The sequence below is a fragment of the Bolinopsis microptera genome, chromosome 7 (assembly GCF_026151205.1).
Source record: "Bolinopsis microptera isolate Bmic1 chromosome 7, MBARI_Bmic_1.0, whole genome shotgun sequence".
NCBI classification, from domain to species: domain Eukaryota; kingdom Metazoa; phylum Ctenophora; class Tentaculata; order Lobata; family Bolinopsidae; genus Bolinopsis; species Bolinopsis microptera.
Window position 1 is genome coordinate 11,530,164 of NC_087078.1, and position 23,969 is coordinate 11,554,132.

Sequence of the window (23,969 nt, forward strand, 5' to 3'; positions counted from 1 at the left end):
AATAATAGCTGATTTGGGTTGGTCATTGGTCTGTGGTCACTAGTCACCAGGTGCGGTTGAGACTTGTCTAGTAGTGCAGCTGGGAGTTTAGCATAAACGGGAAGAAAGGGGCAGTTATTAACCTCGGCAAAATATTTTAAAGCACGTGGGAAATAGTTTTCTGATTAAGCTGATTTCACAAATTAAACTTCTTTCATTAAATTACCAGAGCATGGATAGGAATTGATCTATAAATCCACTAAATTGTGCAATTTATAGTTAAGAAAGTAACAGGTAGTTGATATTTTCATAACTGATCTTAGCATTTTATAATGCAGTAAGAATACTGTAGCTTTAGCTGTGCATTTTCTAGACGTTTCACTTATCTGCAGACCTCTGAATTTTTACCGCTATTTGTACAGCCATGATAAGTCTGTTAAATAAAGTTGGTGGTTGAGTTTGGATAAGAAAAAAGGAGTGTATTTTACACACTTTTAACAGATCAATCTCAACGGCAAACTTCATTAAACAGTTCACAAATAATTAATTAATCATGTGAAATTTCTCACATATTCAGCAGATTGTTGCAATCAGTTATCAGAACTTCTTGTTTACTAAGATACCTAAGGCTCTACCTTAAAAGAGCGTTTCATTTATGTTATATAATGTAAATTGTTGGGTCATTCTAATGTGCGGCCAAAGAAAGATTTGTCACAGAATTTAAAAGATTTACAAGAAAGTGTTGACATTTTTGGACACAGAATGACCAAGCAAGCTTATTTTAAACACTCATTCCTGAATCTTGGGAATGATCCTGTTAGTTGCATGATGTATTTGAATAACATGATTCGTAACTATAAGCCGTAGATTTTTAGACTTGATCACTGGTGGTAAGCCCTATTTTCATAGGCACGTGACAGCCATTAAGGGGGCAGGGGGGGTCTTCATGGAAATTTTCTCAAAATCGACTTTTTAGTTGTTTCTGTTAGAGGGGAGTAAAATCTATCAGATACTTTTAATCCGATATTGTTCCTAGCCGAAATTATTGCCGGTAAAAGGTCTATGCAAAATTTTGAGATAGGCCTTTAAACATTTTTTATTTGATTTTTAAAATCTTGGACCTCGAAAAATCGTCAAAAAACCAGGTCCAAGATTTAAAAAATCGAATAAAAAATGTTTAAAGGCCTATCTCAAAATTTTGCATAGACAATCTCTTTTAAATGATCCTTAGAACATATCCTGAAAGTTTGAGGGTGATTGCTCAAAAAATGTAGGAGAAGATAGATTTTTAGACTCGATTTTCAGGGCACGCGATCAAAAATCGCTAGCGCAATACAATTACACACAAGTGCTAACCTTTCACCGGCGATAATTTCGGCTAGGAACAATATTTTTCTATCAGATTAAAAGCATCTGAATTCTGATAGATATCACTCCCCTCTATCAGAAACAGCTAAAAGTCGATTTTGAGAAAATCTCCATGAACACCCCCCTGCCCCCTCAACCAATCGGTATTAACCACATCCCAGAGTCACTATCACGTGTCAAAACAGATATCACCTCCCAACCAGTATCCGAATTTATTATCAGTAAAAATTCATCTGGAAAAAGTTTAAACTTGTAGTGTATTTCCAGCAGTATTATCTTTTTTTGTACGTTTATTTTTTCACAATGTTGTTTAATATGTTCGATGATACCTTAAAGACACTAAAATGCCATATCGACCAAAGAAATATTTTAAGGTTTGGCGGTACATATTAATTTTTAAATCGAGCACGATTGCCATTGTTAACATTTTACCAGTAACATTGTGTCGAACAGAAGGGTTAACTCTTCTGTTCGAAAACCCCGGGTTTTTATTAAAATTGCTGGTACAATCCCTTGCCTTCGTAGGGAGCCTTTCATAAGATGTTTTAGCTCAATGTTTTGTTGTAAGCGAGCGTGATCAATAACTTGTGCTAACTTGTACATGGTTTATTTGCATTTATGTCTGTTAACCCACAGTTTTATATATTAACATATCATACAAAATGGAGTTTTAATGAATACTTTAAATTTTAAATTGGATGACCATGGCTATTTGCAAGATATTTGGAATATCACAAAATTATCACCATTGCGATAGCTATCAAATTTATTTGAAATGAAAATAAAATAAAATGGAAAAACATAATAAATATTCGTCTCAAAATGCTACAGAGTTGTAAAGGGTCAGATTCTCAAATATTTTTCAAGAGACATACAGAGAAACACGAAAAATTACCTAAGATTAAAATGTGTCACATTAGCATGCTTTTTTTCTTAGATACTCTTCATTGCACTGTTATATGGATTCGAAGAACAGCTTTAATTTTTGTCGTGGCAAAGAAAATTATTCAATACCCTCCCATACTAGACATTTTGAAAATAGGGGCCGAAAAATATCAATACAGTTCATTGTTCATACAAAATTTTCTCGAAATTTCATAGAATTACCCAACATTTTTGCCTAATTATTAGATTATGCGCGTCATTTCAGCTTTTCACTTCTATCATCATTTTATTTTGTAGTACATAATTTCTGACTGTCATAAGCTAACAGAAGTTTAGCGAGGTACCAACATGATGGTTGTTGGTACCTCGCCAAACTTATGGGGCTTTATGAGGTAGTAATCAGAAAACAGTTTCCTTGCATACACATCGTACCCCCTCCCAAAGTCCCAACATCACCTCTGTTCGGTTATGACGAGTAGTGATAATGGTTGGTGATCCATAGTCAACCTGTCTTGTAACGATTTCCCAAGTGTTGAATGTTGGAAGTGTTGAATGTTGCTGCAACATCATGTGAGTAAAGTTAGGTAAAGTGAGGATGATACTAGGGTTCTTGAAACATACAAGTGGAAATCTTGAAACAAGTGATACAAAAGTTTGTTGGCAGGAGCTATCAGACAATATGTGTTAATCGTGCTCGGCTGAACGATGATGGTTTCATAATTACAGCTTCTGAGATATATTTATTGAATAAAGTCATACAACATTTATCGATGCCCATTGCCCATGCCCATTTCACCAAAAGTTAAGGATCAATTGGGCGAAATGGGCATAATTTTCCAGTCAAAATCGAAAAGTAAATTTGTCTGATACCATGCTCTATAAAGCTAAAATGTAACTGAATTTACTAATTTGAGAACGGTGAACACAATAATGATATTTACTATCATCATAAATCAAGTTTTTGCCGTCTAAGGCGATGCCCGTGCCCATTTCACAAAAACTTAGGAATAAATGGATACGTGGTTGTCCCCAAATTGTGATATTAATAACTCTTTGGCCCGGAGTTAGACTGAACGTGATGATACATCGTGCTTAACGGGTTTAATATCGTGCGTGACGGGTTTAATATCACGAAAGCCGTCGTCCTAGCCAGTTGTAATTATAAAGATAAGGAATTCCACAGAAGACACTAAATACGTCAATACGGATCAGACATAACTTTAGTGTCTAGTTTAAGGGTCACGTACCGTAATCACAAAACAAATGACATCGTGAGACCTGAGGGGGTCACGCTCACACACACACACACACACACCCACCTGTTTTATGATGGCAGCAATTAGGGGCAGTTCGTCTGAAACATCGTAATCAATCTGGCGTTCCAGCGTCGGTCTCCCTTCGTACTTCCCGCTCTGGATATTATAATAAAATTTATTTGCAGTTCAATAAATTCTCACTGATCACTAAAATCTCCCGACCGGCCAAAAACCAACTAACTAGTCACAAGAATATAATATAGTTTATTGGGGGGGGGGGGGGGGGTGACATGTCCGCCAATGTCCTGTCCTTATTGGATTCTACGAGACAAGCGGACATTTTTTGGGGACATTAGCGGACATTGACGGACATTGGCAGACTCGGACGGACATTGGCGGACATTAACGAATTTTTCGCACATGATTTGGACAGAATATTTTCGGCTAATAATGAACAGTGTAGCATGAAATGTGGAGAAAAGTGGTTTTCAGAAAAACTTTGAACATTTTGACTTAGAAAATGTTCGGTCCGAGTCATTCTCGATACGTACCTCCTGTATCGAGAGCTGCCGACTCCGAGCTCGTGTTGCAAAGGGGAAGCCTGCCGTCCGAGATCGCATTTTGATGGGGAAGCCTCGAGTCCAAAATTGTGTATCGAGGGGTAGGTGCGGACTTCAAAAAAAACCGAAAAAGTATTTTCGGCTAATAATGAACAGGGTAGCATGAAATGAAAATTTTCTAAGTCAAAATTTTTCAAAGTTTTTCTGGAAACTAATTTTGTTCACGTTTCATGCTACCCTGATCATTATTAGCTGAAAATAGTTTTTCGATTTTCGAAGTCCGCACCCTCTCTTTTTTTGGCCCCTTGTCCGGATTTAATGGCGGGGGGAGCGATGCCCCCCCCCCCCCCCCGCTTCCTACACCCCTGACTTGATCCTGAACTTCACAACTTGTTCCCTCTTCTACCAGCATTGTGATTGTTCATTCGTCACGCCTCTCTGGCTCAACCGACTGATACGGGATATTAAGGTCACGTGGCTCCATACTGGACTCTAAACAGTGACTACCGATGTAGCGCATGTATTTCTAGATCTTGTATCCAATTACAACACTCCTTGACATCTCACTTCGCAAATTTAGCAAAAATTAACAAAATTTAACAAAATTTAGCTAATTTTGTTGTCCATTTTTGTCCGCACGTGTCTGCCTATCTCCGCCTATGTCCTGTCCTTTTTGGATTCTATGAGACAAGCGGACATAGACGGACGTGGCACCCCCCCCCCCCCCCCCCCCCCCTTATTAAGAGACACTTCTGTTCCTGCTGTTCACGTTTGAAGAGGAGAAACACGTGACCACTTTCTTTTTCACTTTCTCTTTGTTACAGTCAATCTCGTAAGATCAGGTGAAAGGACGAGCATCGTGAGCTTATTGTCAGTGGCAACGTCAACTGCAGTGACTCGCACATCGAGCAGGATCCAAATAAACACCTGATTATCGCCATATTTTCTGAGATATTTGGACACGTTTAAAACCACCCCATCTAGATATACTTGTCACGCCCTAGCCGTCCAGTGATACCGAAATAGGGACAGGCAATCTAATTAAATGCTAAAACCAAGTGTTGCTCCTTAACATATGTGATATGTCAGTTATATATAGTATTCAATAGGCAAAAAGACGCTCTAGGGGCTACCGGCTAAACTTGTTAAATCTAATGATGTTTGAAAACAACGTAAATGAATCAGTGAAATGCACATATCTCTGGTTGTGGGAGTTCTTTTTCTTCGCGTTTCAGAAAAACGTATATCAAATATACGTCTCTTTAACAGCCAATACCATGTTTACAATTTACGGGCCTAACAGCAGTTCACAGCTAGGTAAGTTTGTAAGTTACAATTTTGGTCGAGCTGTAAGTTGTAACAGTGCAATTAAAAGCCATTGATCAAGCAATACCCATGACGTTCGCTCACTCTATCTCTCTCACCCTCTGGGACACATTCTGTGGTGATACCATGCGAAATGCATCCTTTCATTGTGCAAAGGGCGTGATTTTATATTGGTGATTCCAACTCACTTGTAGACTTGCTGAAATAATCACGGCTACTTACTAATCCTAGAACTTAAAAATTGCATTGCTCGGTCGGAATGAACATCATCGGTCAAAATCCTTGCCAAAGAATACGATCGAGTTTCGAAGTAAGACATTAAATCCAGATTGACATCTACGAAATGCGTTGCAAGGTAATACCTAAATAGTAAATAAGACTAGTGTGGCCTCACCCAGATCTCGAAGTACAGACGATGGACGAATGAGCACCACAGTTTTAATTTTATCGTTTTTAAATTACACACTCATCAGCCTATTGGCTAATGGATGCTTTCGGTGCATATCGCAAGTATCGAATTAGCTTGACAAACCATTAGTATACTTAGCTAGTACTATCGGCCGGACGCATTCATATCGCTATTATTATATCGCGCGCCGGTGACGCGCGCAACGAGCCCAAATAACATACAGAAAGTGTTGAAAATTACTTTGCATTTCAATAAATGATTTGGTAGCCGCGTGTTCCACGAAGTTTAACACCAAGGACCGTTGGCGGGAAGGGATCGTATAATGGCGGGTCGGAGCTAGCTTTACAAATCACAGCGATACTTGTCAGAACAAGGCAGAGAGTCATCAAATTGGAACGAACAGTTTTTGAAATAAAGATTAGAAAGTGCAGTCAAGTCGGTTTATGTTAGAAGCTTTAGAAATTGTCAACCTGTCCAGTGGCGTAACGAAAGGCCCTGCTGACCCCGCTGTGCAGGGGGGCGCCGTCTTAGGGGGGCGCCAAATCGTCGTTTGAATGTGGGACAATTTCGAAAACTTAACTAAAGTACTAGCAAAACTGCGCGTTTTGCTCTAGATACACACTTTTTTAGAGATTTTACCGGCGTATTCTTTAAAATCACCTAATTTGTTCAATTTTAGGGAGGGGCACCAAAAGGGGAGGGGGCGCCAACAGGGGGGCGCTTTTTTCGGCAGGGGGCGCCAACAGGCAACGTTACGCCACTGAACCTGTCATCCTGACAGCCAAACTGTGTGTTTTTGGCGCTTACTATAAAATGCGCTGGAGCTATAAAGCTATAATAAATAGCGATCGGCATAGTATTGCAAATTATTTCTAGAAAATACAATGGCGTGAAGTTCGGGGTAAGACTAAAGTATCAAGAGTAAATTTGAAGTTGATCTTACCATTCCAGTTTCTGGTTCGAATACTGCGCCAGTGTAGTCAAGTTGGAAGAATTCTAGAAATTCCTGAACGATCCCAGCTGCCAGAAGTCCTGAAGTTGGTGCGTATTTGTAAAATACCAAAACAGGGGCAGATTTGCGAACAATTTTATTATCCAATTTATCTTTAATGCAATGAAACCCTTCACCATCTAAACTTAACCCTTTACTATCTAAACTTAGCCTTCACTATCTAAGCTTAAGTCTGAAGTTTTAACCCCTTACTATTTAAATTCCAGTATAACAAAACTCTAAATTTTGAAAGAGAAAAAAATTAGGACGACTACTCCAGTAGCAGGGAGGAGTTGAGTGTGCACTTCGATGTACAGAGTTTTTTGCTGCTGAATCGGGTTAAATAGGTCATTGGTAACTCAAAAAATCGAGGGCCGCATGTTGTGTCGCTAGTCCCAACCCTGTGGAGCCCCGCCCATATTTCATATCAGGTGCGTATATGGGAAATATGTATCTCAGCTTCTGAAGGTCTTAGAGACTTAAAGTTGAGTTTAAAATGTCCGCAATACACATGTTTATATTGGTACTATGAAGGTCATGAAAGCCCAAAATGCTTATTTTTGGAAAAAAATCAGAAAAACCAATTTTCACTTGGGCGCGAGTAAAAAAATCTACACTAGAAATTGAGTGAAAATCGAGTAAGCAGTTCAGTGTCTACCACATTTCTAAACACAGGGTCCTCTGTTAGGTCATTCTAAATCAGAATTGATAAAGTAAGCAAATTTTATTAGTAGTTTCAACCCTGTGGAGCCACGCCCATATTTCAAATTATGTGCGAATATCGGAAATTTGTATCTCAGCTTCTGAAGGTCTTAGAGACTCAAAGGTGGGCTTAAAATGACCGCAATGTACATGTTTATATTGGCACTATGAGGGTCATGAAGGCCCAGAATGCTTATTTTTTGGAAAATTCAGTAAAACCGATTTTCAAGTTTGCGACACTTGGGCGTGAGTAAAAATCGACGCTTAGAAGTTAAGTGAAATCGAGTATGAAGTTCAGTGTCTGCAACGTTTCTAAACACAGGATCCTTTGTAAGGTCATTCTGAATCAGAATTGATAAGGTACGCAAATTCTATGAGTAGTTTCAACCCTAGGGAGCAAAAGCCAAAACTCCTAAATTACCCCCAGGCGCAAATATATGACTTTTCTATCTTTGAGCTCAAACTAACTACGATGGCCACATTTATATACCAACTGTAAAGAAACATAGGGTCTATACTCTATAGTGCTTAGTTTTTAAAAACTCATTAAAAACTGTTTTAACCTTCATGCATCATAAAATAGTAACATCAAATTAAGTATTAATTATGGTATCTCGGGCTAAAAAAGTCTTATAGACATTTCCAGCACAGTAAAACGTTCAACATGAACACATTCGGATAACATTTATGGAGCAGCACATACCACCTAACTTTAATTTTGGTATAACTGCGAAAATACTCAGTTTCAGAAGCTCCTTCCAGCTATCTTAGGCTGCCATCAGCTCCCTCTCTGGGACTCTCTCCAGTACTGCTTGGCTATTATGGCTAATCAACTTGAATCCAACCTCATGTAGTAGAATCTACTTCTAAGTTCTAGTTACCTTCTGCTAAGATTCTTTCTAGCAGCTACTATACCACCAGATGGCAGAAACCACCAATTCCAGCTGTCTCCACCTACTTCGGCTACCTCTATTTAGCTACCACCAAGGTTCCTCCAACTTCTGCTCGAGCAACTTTAGCTTAGGGTAGTGGGCTACTTCTTGCCATGTCTAGCAACCATCAGCAACATTTTATTCTGGCGTTTAGAGGTTGCTAGAAACAGCAAATTTCCTCTTCCTTAATGAGCTAGAAATTGTTGGATGCAGCAGAGGTTATACATCACTCATACCAGAGGTTGCTAGAAAGATCTAAAATTATAACATATTGGTGGTGGTAGCTGGGTAGAGTTGACATGGACTTAGCAGAAGGTAACTAGAACTTAGAAGTAGATTCTACTACATGAGGTTGGATTCAAGTTGATTAGCCATAATAGCCAAGCAGTACTGGAGAGAGTCCCAGAGAGGGAGCTGATGGCAGCCTAAGATAGCTGGAAGGAGCTTCTGAAACTGAGTATTTTCGCAGTTATACCAAAATTAAAGTTAGGTGGTATGTGCTGCTCCATAAATGTTATCCGAATGTGTTCATGTTGAACGTTTTACTGTGCTGGAAATGTCTATAAGACTTTTTTAGCCCGAGATACCATAATTAATACTTAATTTGATGTTACTATTTTATGATGCATGAAGGTTAAAACAGTTTTTAATGAGTTTTTAAAAACTAAGCACTATAGAGTATAATAGACCCTATGTTTCTTTACAGTCTAGTTGGTATATAAATGTGGCCATCGTAGTTAGTTTGAGCTCAAAGAGAGGCCCCTACAACGTTCAGAAGCCGAGATAGAAAAGTCATATATTTGCGCCTGGGGGTAATTTAGGAGTTTTGGCTTTTGCTCCCTAGGGTTGAAACTACTCATAGAATTTGCGTACCTTATCAATTCTGATTCAGAATGACCTTACAAAGGATCCTGTGTTTAGAAACGTTGCAGACACTGAACTTCATACTCGATTTCACTTAACTTCTAAGCGTCGATTTTTACTCACGCCCAAGTGTCGCAAACTTGAAAATCGGTTTTACTGAATTTTCCAAAAAATAAGCATTCTGGGCCTTCATGACCCTCATAGTGCCAATATAAACATGTACATTGCGGTCATTTTAAGCCCACCTTTGAGTCTCTAAGACCTTCAGAAGCTGAGATACAAATTTCCGATATTCGCACATAATTTGAAATATGGGCGTGGCTCCACAGGGTTGAAACTACTAATAAAATTTGCTTACTTTATCAATTCTGATTTAGAATGACCTAACAGAGGACCCTGTGTTTAGAAATGTGGTAGACACTGAACTGCTTACTCGATTTTCACTCAATTTCTAGTGTAGATTTTTTTACTCGCGCCCAAGTGAAAATTGGTTTTTCTGATTTTTTTCCAAAAATAAGCATTTTGGGCTTTCATGACCTTCATAGTACCAATATAAACATGTGTATTGCGGACATTTTAAACTCAACTTTAAGTCTCTAAGACCTTCAGAAGCTGAGATACATATTTCCCATATACGCACCTGATATGAAATATGGGCGGGGCTCCACAGGGTTGGGACTAGCGACACAACATGCGGCCCTCGATTTTTTGAGTTACCAATGACCTATTTAACCCGATTCAGCAGCAAAAAACTCTGTACATCGAAGTGCACACTCAACTCCTCCCTGCTACTGGAGTAGACAGGAGGAAAGTAAGAGGAACTGCTGAAAAGTAGGAAGTAGGACAGCTTAAATAATTGTGATGTTTAATAACTAAGCTTGTTGTGACGTTAGTTTAGATAGCTAGAAAAATAATTTTACCTTCTTTTGTTGATAAGAATTGCTGCAGTCTCTTGTTATGATGCACTTTTCTGTTCTGAAAATAAAAGAGTTAAACTAAAAAACTAAAAATAAATATTTAATCTACAGGTAAAATTTGTAATCAAAGTTGATGTTGTTTGAATTTCAGTAGCACTCACAATGTGGCGCATAGTCTAGTGGCTAGTGGTAGCCTACTAGTAGCACTCGCAATATGGCGCGTAGTCTAGTAGCTAGTGGTAGCCCACTAGTAGCACTCACAATGTGGCGCATAGTCTAGTAGCTAGTGGTAGCCCACTAGTAGCACTCACAATGTGGCGCGTAGTCTAGTGGCTAGTGGTAGCATTAGTAGCATCCTACACGCTAGAGTATAGCCTAAGCTATGGGCGAAGACTATACAACGGTTATCTCGCACTTCACCCTGCGAAATCCGGCCAGGCCAATTAGCTGTGGTTGGTGCAGGGTCTAGGCCTTGAAGACTGCTAATTAATTTGGGCCTGCTGTGATGGGCTCCTCGTGCAGATATACACGAATAATTATTGAACAACTACCTCCTCGCTTACACTTGTGTGAGCTTGGAGAAGTATCATGAGCGAGCGGTGCCAGGTAAATGAATCCCGTGAATGGAAGATTAGCAATGTTTCGTGAATTAAAATTACAATTAAACATTTTGAATTGAACATTTTGTCAATTTTGAGATACATCATTACGAATTAAAGTGATAAAACCTTCTACATTCTGTCCTCAGATTCTTTAGCTGTATTTACTTTAAATTATACAATGGATATAACAGTATAAGTCTATATAGTCATAATAATAATATATGATATATAATAGTCATAACTGATTACTCGATTAAGTAAACAGAAAGCGGTAGTTTCCTTATTAAAAGCAACTATCATAGCATTATGCACTGAGTCAGTTCACATGGAAAGTTGTGCTTACTTATTGACACCGGTTACACACTTGATGGTAATTGATATGATACCAATCAAAAGCAGATCTATTCACAGATACAAACTGATAAAATATTTTTGCTAAATCCTCTTAATATGATTATTGTATGACTTGCCAGTCACGTTTTCAGCGATATGAAACCATATTTTTCAGAATAACGGCTTTTTATGTGTATTTTTATGCTAAATACAGTGGATATTTGAAGCAAAAAAGTTACCTTATGTCTTTCAATTTTTGAAAATCATGCAAAAAAAAACCATATTAAATGTAACCTTTTTATCGGTGTCTTCCAAAGCCAAGAACACACCAGCCCTGAGTTGGGCCTGTATCTTGCCAAGAAGTCCATTGTTTTCTAGAGTTTGGGTTACCAGATCCCTTAACTCTGTATCTTCATCTCCAGCTGACATTTTCTTACCTAGGATAATTAAAAAGTGAAAAGGTTCCAATTATAAGTTCTTAAGGTCTTAAATTTGCTTATTCTATAAGAATATTGATAAAGTGATAAGTTGAATAATAAATTCCAATATTTGTATCATGCAACGAAATCCATCTGTATCCATACAGATAAGGTAAATCATATTACAAATATGGCTTTGTGAAATTTGGATGAATAAAACGATCAGTTTACTAACTCAAACAATATGATTTAAGACAATCAATATTCGATGGAATTAATTAATGGATGAGTTAGACAATTATATATCGAATTCCTTGCAATTTTAGAGTTTCTGTCCGGTGTGAGTCCTCATATATGCGCTGTGAACCGACCTTCCTGAGCACTAGAATACGAACGTTGGTTTCACTTGAAGGGTTTCTTTCCCGTGTGAGTCGTCATATGTTTCTTGAGATCACCTTTCTGAGCACTACAATATGAACATTCCTTACACTTGAAGGGTTTCTCTCCTGTGTGAGTACGTTGGTGATTAATAAGACTTGATCTAACAGAGCAAGTATATGAACATTCCTTACACTTGTAGGGTTTCTCTCCCGTGTGAATACGTTGGTGTGTAACAAGACTTGATCTAACAGAGCAAGTGTATGAACATTCCTTACAATTGTAAGGTTTCTCTCCCGTGTGAATACGTTGGTGTGTAACAAGAGTTGATTTAACAGAGCAAGTATATGAACATTCCATACACTTGTAGGGTTTCTCTCCTGTGTGAGTCCTCATATGTTTCTCTAGACTACCTTTCCGAGCACTACAATACGAACATTGACTGCACTTGTAGGGTTTCTCTCCTGAGTGAGTACGTTGGTGTCTGATGAGATTTGATTTAATTGAGCAAGTATATGAGCATTCGTTGCACTTGAAGAGTTTCTCTCCTGAGTGAGTCCTCATATGTTTCTCTAGATCACCTTTCCGAGCACTACAATATGAACATTCATTACACTTGTAGGGTTTAGCTCCCTTGTGAATACGTTGGTGTATGATAAGCTTTGATTTATCAGAGCAAGTATATGAACATTCCATACACTTGTAGGGTTTCTCTCCCGTGTGAGCACGTTGGTGTCTGATTAGCTTTGATTTATCTGAGCGAGTATATGAACATTCCTTGCTCTTGTAGGGTTTCTCTCCCGTGTGAATACGTAAATGTTTCACAAGATCACTGTTCTCAGTACAGGTATAAGAACAATCGTCACATTTAAAAGCTTTCCCAACAGGAGAAGTATTTTCTTTGCCCAACCTGACTAATGATGGTAATGAATTTAACAAGACATTTCTAGTAGACATATCATTGATTGTTTCACCATGATGTTCTCTGATATGTTCTACAAAGAACTCATCATAAAGGAAGTGAGCTTGACATTGCGGACAAATGAAACCATGTGAAACTCCAGTCACCTCCTCCTGTTCAGTTTTTATTTCCTTTTTGATGGGAATTAATGTTATGTTACTCTTTTCTTTATCAGCAGCTGTTGAGGATCTTTTACTCCGTGTTAACATGACAAACGTTCCTGCATTAATAACTGATTAATGAAATCAAAATACACAAACTTTCCAAATTCAAATATCTACATATTTAATTACCAGTGGGTATAAATAAATGGAATATTATTTAAATATAATATTTAGACCACGCTTAGAAATCCATATTCTATCAGTACCACGAGCTATAATGCAGTTAATAAATGTCATATCAGAGTCATATTATAAAAATAACAAATAATATAGATTGTGGAAAAACATTAAATTTACTAATTTCTACTATTGAGACAAGACAAAATCAGTGGGATTCAATTAATGGTTAGATATATATCAAATATTAAGTTTAATTTCACATTTATTTGGTCAACAGACTGCAAAATTCTTATATCTAAATCAGAAAAATTCATTTCAAACCTAGCTCTAAAAATGTGTGGAGATTATTTCTAGATAATAAATGTAATCATTGATCATACCTCGTAGGTAAACTAATAATATAAAATTGGAAGTAAACTGACATTCTCTACCAGTGAATACACTGGTATGGTGTCTAATAAAGAGTGACTGATCAGAATAAGTATACAGTTGTATGACAACATTCCTGGCAATTTTATAGTTTCTCTCCCGTGTGGGTTCGTTGGTGTCTATTAAGATTTGATTTAATAGAGCAGGCAAATGAACATTGGTAACATTGGTAGGGGTTCTCTCCCGTGTGAGTACGTTGGTGTGTAATAAGACTTGATTTAACAGAGCAAGTATATGAACATTCCTTACACTTGTAGGGTTTCTCTCCCGTGTGAATCCTCATATGTGTTGTAAGCGAACCATTCTGAGCACTAGAATACGTACATTGACTGCACTTATAGGGTTTCTCTCCCGTGTGAGTACGTTGGTGTATAGTAAGACTTGATTTAACAGAGCAAGTATATGAACATTCCTTACATTTCACAGTGGGCTGGGATGCTAGCATAGGCCAAAAATTGACTTTTCCCCCCTCTTTTCTAATTGATTTATCTATTAAGATAAAAAGAATCTCGATGCAATGCAAAAAACCAAAATGAAAAAGGATGAATCGTGTGAAAATGGCACCGCGCCTAAAATTTGTATTTTTTGGCAGTGGAAATTTTGTATTTGACTGCCAAAATTTACTTTTGTTTTATCCTTTCACCATAAATTGTCTTTGTATTAGTTTCCTGAGTTATTTGTGAGTTAGTGATGATCCAAGCTTCCTAGTTACTAGAAAAAAACCCTAAGGGTCTAGCTAATTTGCTGATTTTTTGATGGAGCGCCGATTTTAAACTAAATTTCAGCATTTTTTTCTCTTAAAAAGGGCAAAAATAGTTGCTAACTTCATAATACTTCAAATGGAAACCTACTTCATCTTAAAGCTGAGTTAATTTTGGTTTAGAAGCTTTTGGAATCTGTCTGGGCCACTTTGGGTTATATCTGTTTAAAAAATTAAGAAACTCAAAAATTGGGTAAAATTTGCTGCATTTTTAGATAATTTATGAGCTCAATTTTGCTATTAAATTGACATATTTTAGTTATACTCCATGTTTGTGGCGTTTTTTTGCATCCTAGACCAGATGCACATGGATGAAAAATCAAAATATCACAATTATTATGGTTAAAATTGATGAAAATCCAAAAAATCGTGTTTTTAAACGAAATTTTTGAAAATAACAGGAACAATTTTGGCGTTTCAGAAAATTTTGGTCAGATAAATGGGCACAACTTTTGTTCTGATCAATATTTTTTCATAATTCAAAAAGATTTGAGTTCCTAAGATAGCTGTCCTTTGTTTAAAGTTCATAAAAGAGCTTTAAAATCGATTAAACCTCTAAAAAAACAACTTTTCCTGGGATCAGCCTCCTATTTTTGGACTACAAGAGTGCTCAAAATCGGCCCAAAAATTTTTTTCTGAGACATTTTCGGCCCTGTGAATGATTGGAATCGTATTTTTGTACCCAAATTACCTTAAAAACAAAGTTAGAGGCATGTGTGATGGTCTAAAATACCCTATGCTAGCATGACCCCCACTCACAGCCCACTGTGCATTTGTAGGGTTTCTCTCCCGTGTGAATCCTCATATGTGTTGTAAGCAAACCATTCTGAGCACTAGAATACGTACATTGACTGCACTTATAGGGTTTCTCTCCCGTGTGAGTAAAATGGTGATTAATGAGACTTGATTTAACAGAGCAAGTATATGAACATTCCTTACACTTGTAGGGTTTCTCTCCTGTGTGAGTACGTTGGTGTCTGATAAGACTTGATTTAATTGAGCAAGTATATGAACATTCGTTGCATTCGTAGGGTTTATCTCCCGTGTGAGTACGTTGGTGGTTAATAAGATTTGATTTATCAGAGCAATTGTATGAGCATTCGTTGCACTTGAAGAGTTTCTCTCCTGAGTGAGTCCTCATATGTTTCTCTAGATCACCTTTCCGAGCACTACAATATGAACATTCATTACACTTGTAGGGTTGGGGGTGATGCAACGTCAATTAATGTCAATTAATGTCAATTAATGTCAATTAATGTCAATTAATGTCAATTAATGTCAATGTCAGTTTTGCAAAATTTTGGAATACTGACATTAATTGACACGATATTTTTCGACCAAAGATTATGTAGTTCTACCATATTTTTAGCACTTAAGAACGTTTATATCATCAATTTATTCACTACTATCACATATATGGAAATGTGAAATGTGAAAAAAATTCAGATCATTAAACAATAAAACTAAAATAATACGGTTTTCCGAAATTTAATTTTCTTAAATGGGCGTGGCCATCCAAGGGCGTGGTTCTCAACATCATCAGAACTTAAAACCCACATTAAACGAAATGCCTTCATGACATTTATATTTGAATAACGAATCTTAAACAGCTAACAGTACTCCTTCATACTAAAAAAGCCGATTCTAGATATTTTACCTGTATAAGAAACCAATAAAATATGGGCGTGGCCGGTGGGGATCGAAGATGGAAGAGTTGGAAGCTGAAATTTTTTTTGGTGGTCTTTGAACCTAAGGATCAACAGATAAGAACATACTCATAATTATTCAAGGACATTTTGTTTTTTGAACCGGTCTAACTTACATAGACGTGAATATCTTGAATATTTATCAAATAATGATAATCTCAAATTTCAAGACAAATTAATGTCAATTAATGTCAATTAATGTCAATTAATGTCAATTAATGTCAATTAATGTCAATTAATGTCAATGTCAGTTTGGGGTTTTTATGGAATACTGACATTAATTGACGTTGCATTCCCCCCGTAGGGTTTCTCTCCCGTGTGAAAGCGTTGGTGTATAATAAGATTTGATTTAAAAGAGCAAGTAAATGAACATTCCTTACACTTGTAGGGTTCCTCTCCCGTGTGAATACGTAAATGTTTCACAAGATCACTGTTCTCAGTACAGGTATAAGAACAATTGTCACATTTAAAAGCTTTTCCAACAGGAGAAGTATTTTCTTTGCACAACCTGACTAATGATGGTAATGAATTTAACAAGACATTTCTAGTAGACATATAATCATTGATTGTTTCACCATGATGTTCTCTGATATGTTCTACAAAGAACTCATCATACAGGAAGTGAGCTTGACATTGCGGACAAATGAAACCATGTGCAACTCCAGTCACCTCCTCCTGTTCAGTTTTTATTTCCTTTTTGATGGGAATTAAAGTTATGTTACTCTTTTCTTTATCAGCAGCTGTTGAGGATCTTTTACTCCGTGTTAACATGACAAACGTTCCTGCATTAATAACTGATTAATGAAATCAAAATACACAAACTTTCCAAATTCAAATATCTACATATTTAATTACCAGTGGGTATAAATAAATGGAATATTATTTAAATATAATATTTAGACCACGCTTAGAAATCCATATTCTATCAGTACCACGAGCTATAATTTGCAGTTAATAAATGTCATATCAGAGTCATAAATTATAAAAATAACAAATAATATAGATTGTGGAAATACATTAAATTTACTAATTTCTACTATTGAGACAAGACGAAATCAGTGGGATTCAATTAATGGTTAGATATATATATATCAAATATTAAGTTTAATTTCACATTTATTTGGTCAACAGACTGCAAAATTCTTATATTTAAATCAGAAAAATTCATTTCAAACATAGCTCTAAACATTTGTGGAGATTATTTCTAGATAATAAATGTAATCATTGATCATACCTCGTAGGTAAACTAATAATATAAAAGTGAAAGTAAACTGACATTCTCTACCAGTGAATACACTGGTGTCTAATAAATAGTGACTGATCAGAACAAGTATACAGTTGTATGACAACATTCCTGGCAATTTTATAGTTTCTCTCCCGTGTGGGTTCGTTGGTGTCTATTAAGATTTGATTTAACAGAGCAAGTATATGAACATTCCTTACACTTGTAGGGTTTCTCTCCCGTTTGAATCCCGTTTGTGTTGTAAGCGAACCATTCTGAGCACTAGAATACGTACATTGACTGCACTTATAGGGTTTCTCTCCCGTGTGAGTACGTTGGTGTATAGTAAGACTTGATTTAACAGAGCAAGTATATGAACATTCCTTACACTTGTAGGGTTTCTCTCCCATGTGAGTAAAATGGTGATTAATGAGACTTGATTTAGCAGAGCAAGTATATGAACATTCCTTACACTTGTAGGGTTTCTCTCCTGTGTAAGTACGTTGGTGTCTGATAAGACTTGATTTAATTGAGCAAGTATATGAACATTCGTTGCATTCGTAGGGTTTATCTCCCGTGTGAGTACGTTGGTGGTTAATAAGATTTGATTTATCAGAGCAATTGTATGAACATTCCTTACACTTGTAGGGTTTCTCTCCAATGTGAGTCCTCATATGTAATGTCAGATGACATTTCTGAGCACAAGAATATGAACATTCCTTACACTTGTAGGGTTTCTCTCCCGTGTGAATACGTTGGTGGTTGATTAGATTTGATTTAACAGAGCAAGTATATGAACATTCCTTACACTTGTAGGGTTTCTCTCCCGTGTGAGTACGTTGGTGTATAATAAGACTTGATTTAAAAGAGCAAGTATATGAACATTCCTTACACTTGTAGGGTTTCTCTCTCGTGTGAATATGTAAATGTTTCATAAAATCACTGTTCTCAGTAGAGGTATAAGAACAATCGTCACATTTAAAAGCTTTCCCAACAGGAGAAGCATTTTTTTGCCTAACCTGATTGATGATGGTAATGAATTTAACAAGTCATTTCTAGTAGACATATCATCGATTGTTTCACCATGATGTTCTTTGATATGTTCCACAAAGAACTCATCATACAGGAAGTGAGCTTGACATTGCGGACAAATGAAACCGTGTGATACTCCAGTCACCTCCACCTGTTCAGTTTTTATTTCCTTTTTGATGGGAATTAAATTTATGCTTCTCTTAACTTTGTCAGCAACTGTTGAAGGTCGTTTACTCCGTGTTAACATGACAAAAGTTCCTGCATTAATAACTGATTAATGAAATCAAAATACACAAACTTTCTAAATTCAAATACGGGTATATGGCCCCCAGAATATAGGTCGTTTTTTGAGCACTTAGAAACAGGTGTTAAAACTACTTCTAAGCATGTTTAGGGCTGTAAATATGTACATAATAACCCTTTAAATGTTTCTTGGGTAGTTGAAAATAATTATTAGGTTTTTAAGTGTACTTTTTTTTCACCTGTAAAAATACCATTTTTTAACAGGGCCCCCAGAATATAGGTCCAAACATCTGTTCCTAAGTTGTTCTAAAATTGTCACAGACAGTTATATGCAGTCAGAATATGTTGCTGAGACTGTATTGATGATGCCAATGGCTCCAGATACTAAATTGAAATGGTTTAGAGTATACTTAATAGCAAAAAATCAAAAACTACGGCAGTATCGAGATAGCCCGACCACTGGTCCGCGGACCACTGTCCGCGGACCACTGTCTGCGGACCACTGTCTGCGGACCACTGTCTGCGGACCACTGTCCGCGGGTAGGGCTGAGTTCATCCGTTTCGTTTTCTCTGAGACCATAGTTGTAGTTGTTCAAGAAGGAGTTGATGATAGAAATGATTGAGGAAGTCTCGAGCATTCTCTAGGGAGGCGGTGGGTCCATTAATTTCGTCCATTAGACAGAAGAGTACCATGTCAGGAATTGGAATAGTTGTTGTTGTTGATGATGGCAACTGATAATACTTCACCAAAAACGAACGACTTATATACCACATTTTAATCGTAATCATTTATTTCATTGAGCAATCAATATTATTCGTAACTAATTATATCCGAGAGACCACATTTGAATCGTAATCAATAGTTTGATCCAGTAATTTACTACGCTACAATTAATTATGCTAGTCGTAACTAATTGCATCCAAGATACCATACATACCATTCATATGATCTGGTAACCAATCAACTATTCACAAACACCTGTTGCTTGATTCAGGGGATACTGTTATTATACAGTAATATGATCTGGTAGACAGTGGTCCGCGGACAGTGGTCCGCAGACAGTGGTCCGCAGACAGTGGTCCGCGGACCAGTGGTCGGGCTATCTCGATACTGCCAAAACTACGGCCCCCAGAATATAGGTATGCAAAAATCGTCCTCAAATACTCCACCTTCATACATTTTGATGATGCCATCTCTTCAGCATATGTTCTTTAACTGTTTCTCATCACTACCCCACATTCCTTAATGCTCAGGGTGACAGAGAAAATGCAGAATCTTGGTCGCTATTTTTTTTTAAAACCTATATTCTGGGGGCCATATACCCGTAATGAGTAAAATCTTTAATTTTACTAGTTAAAAAGCTTTCATGCACTCATTTAGTAGGGATCTTAACTAAATACTTAAATAAGATTGAAGGAGTGTCCCTAGATATGATTGAGGGGGGCTGTTTTTATCTGTATCAATACAATGTGCACCTCAATGACTGTAAATCAGACATTTTTGGCCGCCAAATTGTTTTAAAGGCCTAACTCAAAATTCTGTCCCAAAACTTAAGGTCATGAGACAATTCTACGTTGATTCTGAAAATTTCATGTGAAAATATTGAAACCCTATTGAGTTCTATTGTTTTGAGCGAAGTCAGTTTGAGATATGGGCGATTTTGTTCATTTTTTGCGATTATTTGAACACAGAATCCACAGTTAGGTAGATATTGAGCTGATAATCATAGAGAATGTGTAATATATGCTTACCTTCCATATAAAGTTGGTTTCATTCAAAAATATTGATATTTGACCAATTTATGGACCAAAATCGATCAAATTTGGTGCGTATGCCCAAATATGGGCATATGGTTTTTGTTTTTATCCCATAACTCGGCCAATTTTTATCCAATTTTGATAAAACTTGATATGTGGGTTCAGGAGACTAGTAGCTACAAGTAGAGCATCCCAAAGCATGGTTTTGGGCATGTTCAGGGTTTTTGACCAACCTATATTCTGGGGGTCGTATAGACCTATATTCTGGGGGCCCGTAAAATTGTGGTGGCCATAACTTTTTTCCAAATTGTCAGTTTGCAGATGTCTCGATGAAAAGATAGCTTAAAATAATACTTATACTCATACCAGTAGTCTTAATGGCATGTGTTGGACAGATTTTTGTCATGACAATTTTTCGCCATATTTACCCCTCTAGAAAATGACAACATCGTTTAAATCTTTCGCTGTCATGACCAAATATACCAAAATACCTCATGTAGGTCCAAAATTTTTATCCAGAAACATTAGTTACATGTTTTACTCCAACATAGCAGTAACAGATCCCATTAGCATCGCTTATCTTGGTTAGAACTGTATCCACTAACATGACCTATATTTTGGGGGCCACCTATATTCTGGGGGCCATATACCCGTATCTACATATTTAATTACCAGTGGCCCACTGGTAATTAAATATGTAGATATTTGAATTTAGAAAGTTTAGGCAGTGGGTATAGATAAATGGAATATTATTAAATTATATTATTTAGACCACCCTCAGACATCTCTAATCTATCTGTACCATGCAGCTACAATACTGTTAATAAATGTCATATCAGAGTCATATTATGAAAATAAAAAATAATATAGATTGTGTGGAAGAATATTAAATTTACTAATTTCTAGTATCGAGACAAGACAAAATCAGTGGGATCCAATTAATGTTTAAATACATATTATCAAAGATTATATTTGACTTCTTATTTATTTGGGCGAAAAGCTGCAAATTGTTTTTATTTAAATCAGAAAAATCCATTTCAAACATAGCTCTAAACATTTGTGGACATTATTTCTAGACAATGCAATCATTGATCATACCTCATTATAGGTAAACTTAAGACATAAAATGGGAAGTAAACTGACATTCTCTACCAGTGACTACGCAGTGTCTAATCTAGGTAAACTATAGGTAAAAATATAATATTAATCATAAGCTAAAATGTACTAATCTTTGTATTCTAAATGGGGAAAAAAGAAGAAACATTGTCAGTCAGTCGAGAAAATTGTCAGTCAGGCTATATGGCAGCTTTGTAGATGTTGTGACTATGCTAGTAGTGGTCCCAGGCTTGCGACTGGAATTGCGGTGTTAAATCGATTTAATGGTACCAACGATCCACCTCCCACTTGTTGTTTGGTACTTAGCATTAATAGTGTTAGCTGTAGCCATTCATAGCAAGAATCTTAAAACTAAAGGGGATGACAAGGAAAAGAGGAAGGAAAAAGAATAACGGAACAAACAATTAATTAAAGTATTTATAGGAGCATTAGATATTGTAATTACAAGCTTCAATAATAAATCACTGACTAAAACTTCTAATTAAAATGACACTTGGTACGCTCGCCCATTTTCACTGGTCAGTCTGAACTTCGGTTTAGCACGTTGTACACTTATTCACCTAAGTTTCAGAATTTGTTCAGTTTAGCAGAGTTAGTACCCGTGTTTCATTAAATCAAAAGATATCAGGGGAGTTCTTTAATAATGTTATGGTCATCTAGAATACCGAACTTCCTGAAAACGTTATCATATTTCCTCAGACAACGTTTAATGCCTTTAATCAGTCTATCACGGCTATATCCTCTATCAATTAGAATTTTGAATATTTTGTGAAGATGGGAGGTAAATATATCCAATCTAGTGCAAACATAAAGTGTGACTGATTTAAACAAGTATAAGAGTTGTATGAGAACATTTCTGGCAATTTTGGAGTTTCTGTCCTATGTGAGTATGTTGGTGTTGGACAAGACTTGATTTAATAGAGCAAGCAAATGAACATTCTTTACACTTGCAGGGCCAGGGTTTTTCGCCCATGTGAGTCCTCATATGCGCTGTGAGCGGACTTTTCTGAGCACTATATAGAATATGAACATTCCTTACATTTGTAGGGCTTCTCTCCCGTGTGAGTACGCTGGTGTCTGATAAGACTTGATTTATCAGAGCAAGTATATGAACACTCCTTACACTCATACGGTTTCTCTCGTGTGAGTATGTTGATGTATAATAAGATTTGATTTATCAGAGCAAGTATATGAACATTCCTTACACTTGTAGGGCTTCTCTCCCGTGTGAATACGCTGGTGTCTAATAAGATTTGATTTATCAGAGCAAGTATATGAACATTCCATACACTTGTAGGGTTTCTCTCCCGTGTGAGTACGTTGGTGGTTAATAAAATTTGATTTAAAAGAGCAAGCAAATGAACATTCCGTACACTTGTAGGGTTTCTCTCCCGTGTGAATACCTAAATGTTTATTATTATTATAAAACAGGATCTTACCGACAAAAATGATTCTTAAAAATACCTTAATGCGGTAAACTGTACCCTTGAAAAAGATTTTCCCAACATCTGTTGCATGCAGCTATATCTCTAATTTCGTTCAATTCATGCAAGTTGTCCATTTGCAAATTTCTACTACTTAAATCACTTCTTAAAACCGATAACAAGTTCATTCTAGGTCTCCCCAATCTACCAATGAATAAATTATCTGATTCAATAGCAAAAGAGAGAGCCGTTTGGGCTGGGGTGTTCTCCATACTCCTGAGAATGTGTCCAAACATCTTCCACCGCTGGTGTTCAATACGCTTGGATAACTTTTCAACTTTGCACCTTTCATACAATGCTTTGTTGCTTATCATACCTTTAGGCCATTTGATGTTTAAAATGGACTTGAGGTGTCTACGATGGAGTGTGTCCATTTTCTCCATGGTTGCTTTCTTAGGACTCCAACTATTTGAGTTGTAAATCAATACAGATACAACTTGAGCATCATATAACCTCAGCTTTCTTTCAAGGGAAATTTTCTTACCGGACAACCATACTTTTCCAAAGTTCTTAAAAGCAATCTCAGCTAGGATTCCCCTTCTTTGAATGTCCTTCTCAGTACAGAGTAAGGAACCTAGTGACTTGTTACTTCGCCATGGTTCGTTATTAGCTAATGGCTGACCGTTTGTGTCTTTATCAGATTTTTTGGCCAGGTAGAAGGTACTGAATTCAGTTTTACTTTCATTTACTTGGAGGTTCCAGTCTTTGAGAATCTCCTTCACTGTAGGAAGGAAAATTCTCAGTTTCTCGATGTCCTCGTCAGCAAAGTCACAATCGTCTGAATATTCCCACTCAGTTGGAAAACCTAGTTCTGATACTGGTGGGTTTGGTCTCCCAGATACAGCTCTGAGGTGGTGTAAGGCTGCTGCAAGAATAAGTGTGAATAGCTTTCCAGATAAACTGTCACCTTGAAAGGCTCCGAGTAAACTTTCAAACTCTTCCGACAGTGAGGAGTTAACACGAACTCTAAGGAGAGTATTCGATAGAAGGTATTGAACTAAGCGAATGTCGTCCTCCGAACAACCAGCATCCTTCAAAACATTGATGATAGTG

General features: G+C 36.8%; 3 protein-coding genes across 3 annotated transcripts in view; 1 reads left to right on the top strand and 2 right to left on the bottom strand.

The window, feature by feature from the left end:
• LOC134818892 (centrosomal protein 43-like) overlaps positions 1–11,566 on the bottom strand; it is a 47,647-nt gene extending 36,081 nt beyond the window's left edge. Inside the window, exons 1-4 of the mRNA XM_063828602.1 lie at positions 11,419–11,566; positions 10,193–10,247; positions 6,727–6,815; positions 3,552–3,644 (exon numbers count right to left, since the gene is read on the bottom strand). Of these exons, the coding sequence (XP_063684672.1) occupies positions 3,552–3,644; positions 6,727–6,815; positions 10,193–10,247; positions 11,419–11,553 (372 nt within the window). The 5' untranslated portion in view covers positions 11,554–11,566. The remainder of the gene's footprint in view (positions 1–3,551; positions 3,645–6,726; positions 6,816–10,192; positions 10,248–11,418) is intronic.
• The window catches only part of LOC134818694 (protein PALS2-like), a 74,292-nt gene that overhangs the window by 29,890 nt on the left and 20,433 nt on the right, over positions 1–23,969 (top strand). The window lies entirely within an intron of this gene.
• On the bottom strand, positions 11,832–13,106 carry LOC134818891 (zinc finger protein 501-like). Its single transcript, XM_063828601.1, has one exon. The coding sequence runs from the start codon at positions 13,089–13,091 to the stop codon at positions 11,946–11,948; it is 1,146 nt and encodes a 381-aa protein (XP_063684671.1). The 5' UTR covers positions 13,092–13,106; the 3' UTR covers positions 11,832–11,945.

Coding starts and splice junctions, on each gene's coding strand:
- LOC134818891 (XM_063828601.1), bottom strand. CDS start 13,091: ATGTTAACACGGAGTAAAAGATCCTCAACAGCTGCTGATAAAGAAAAG.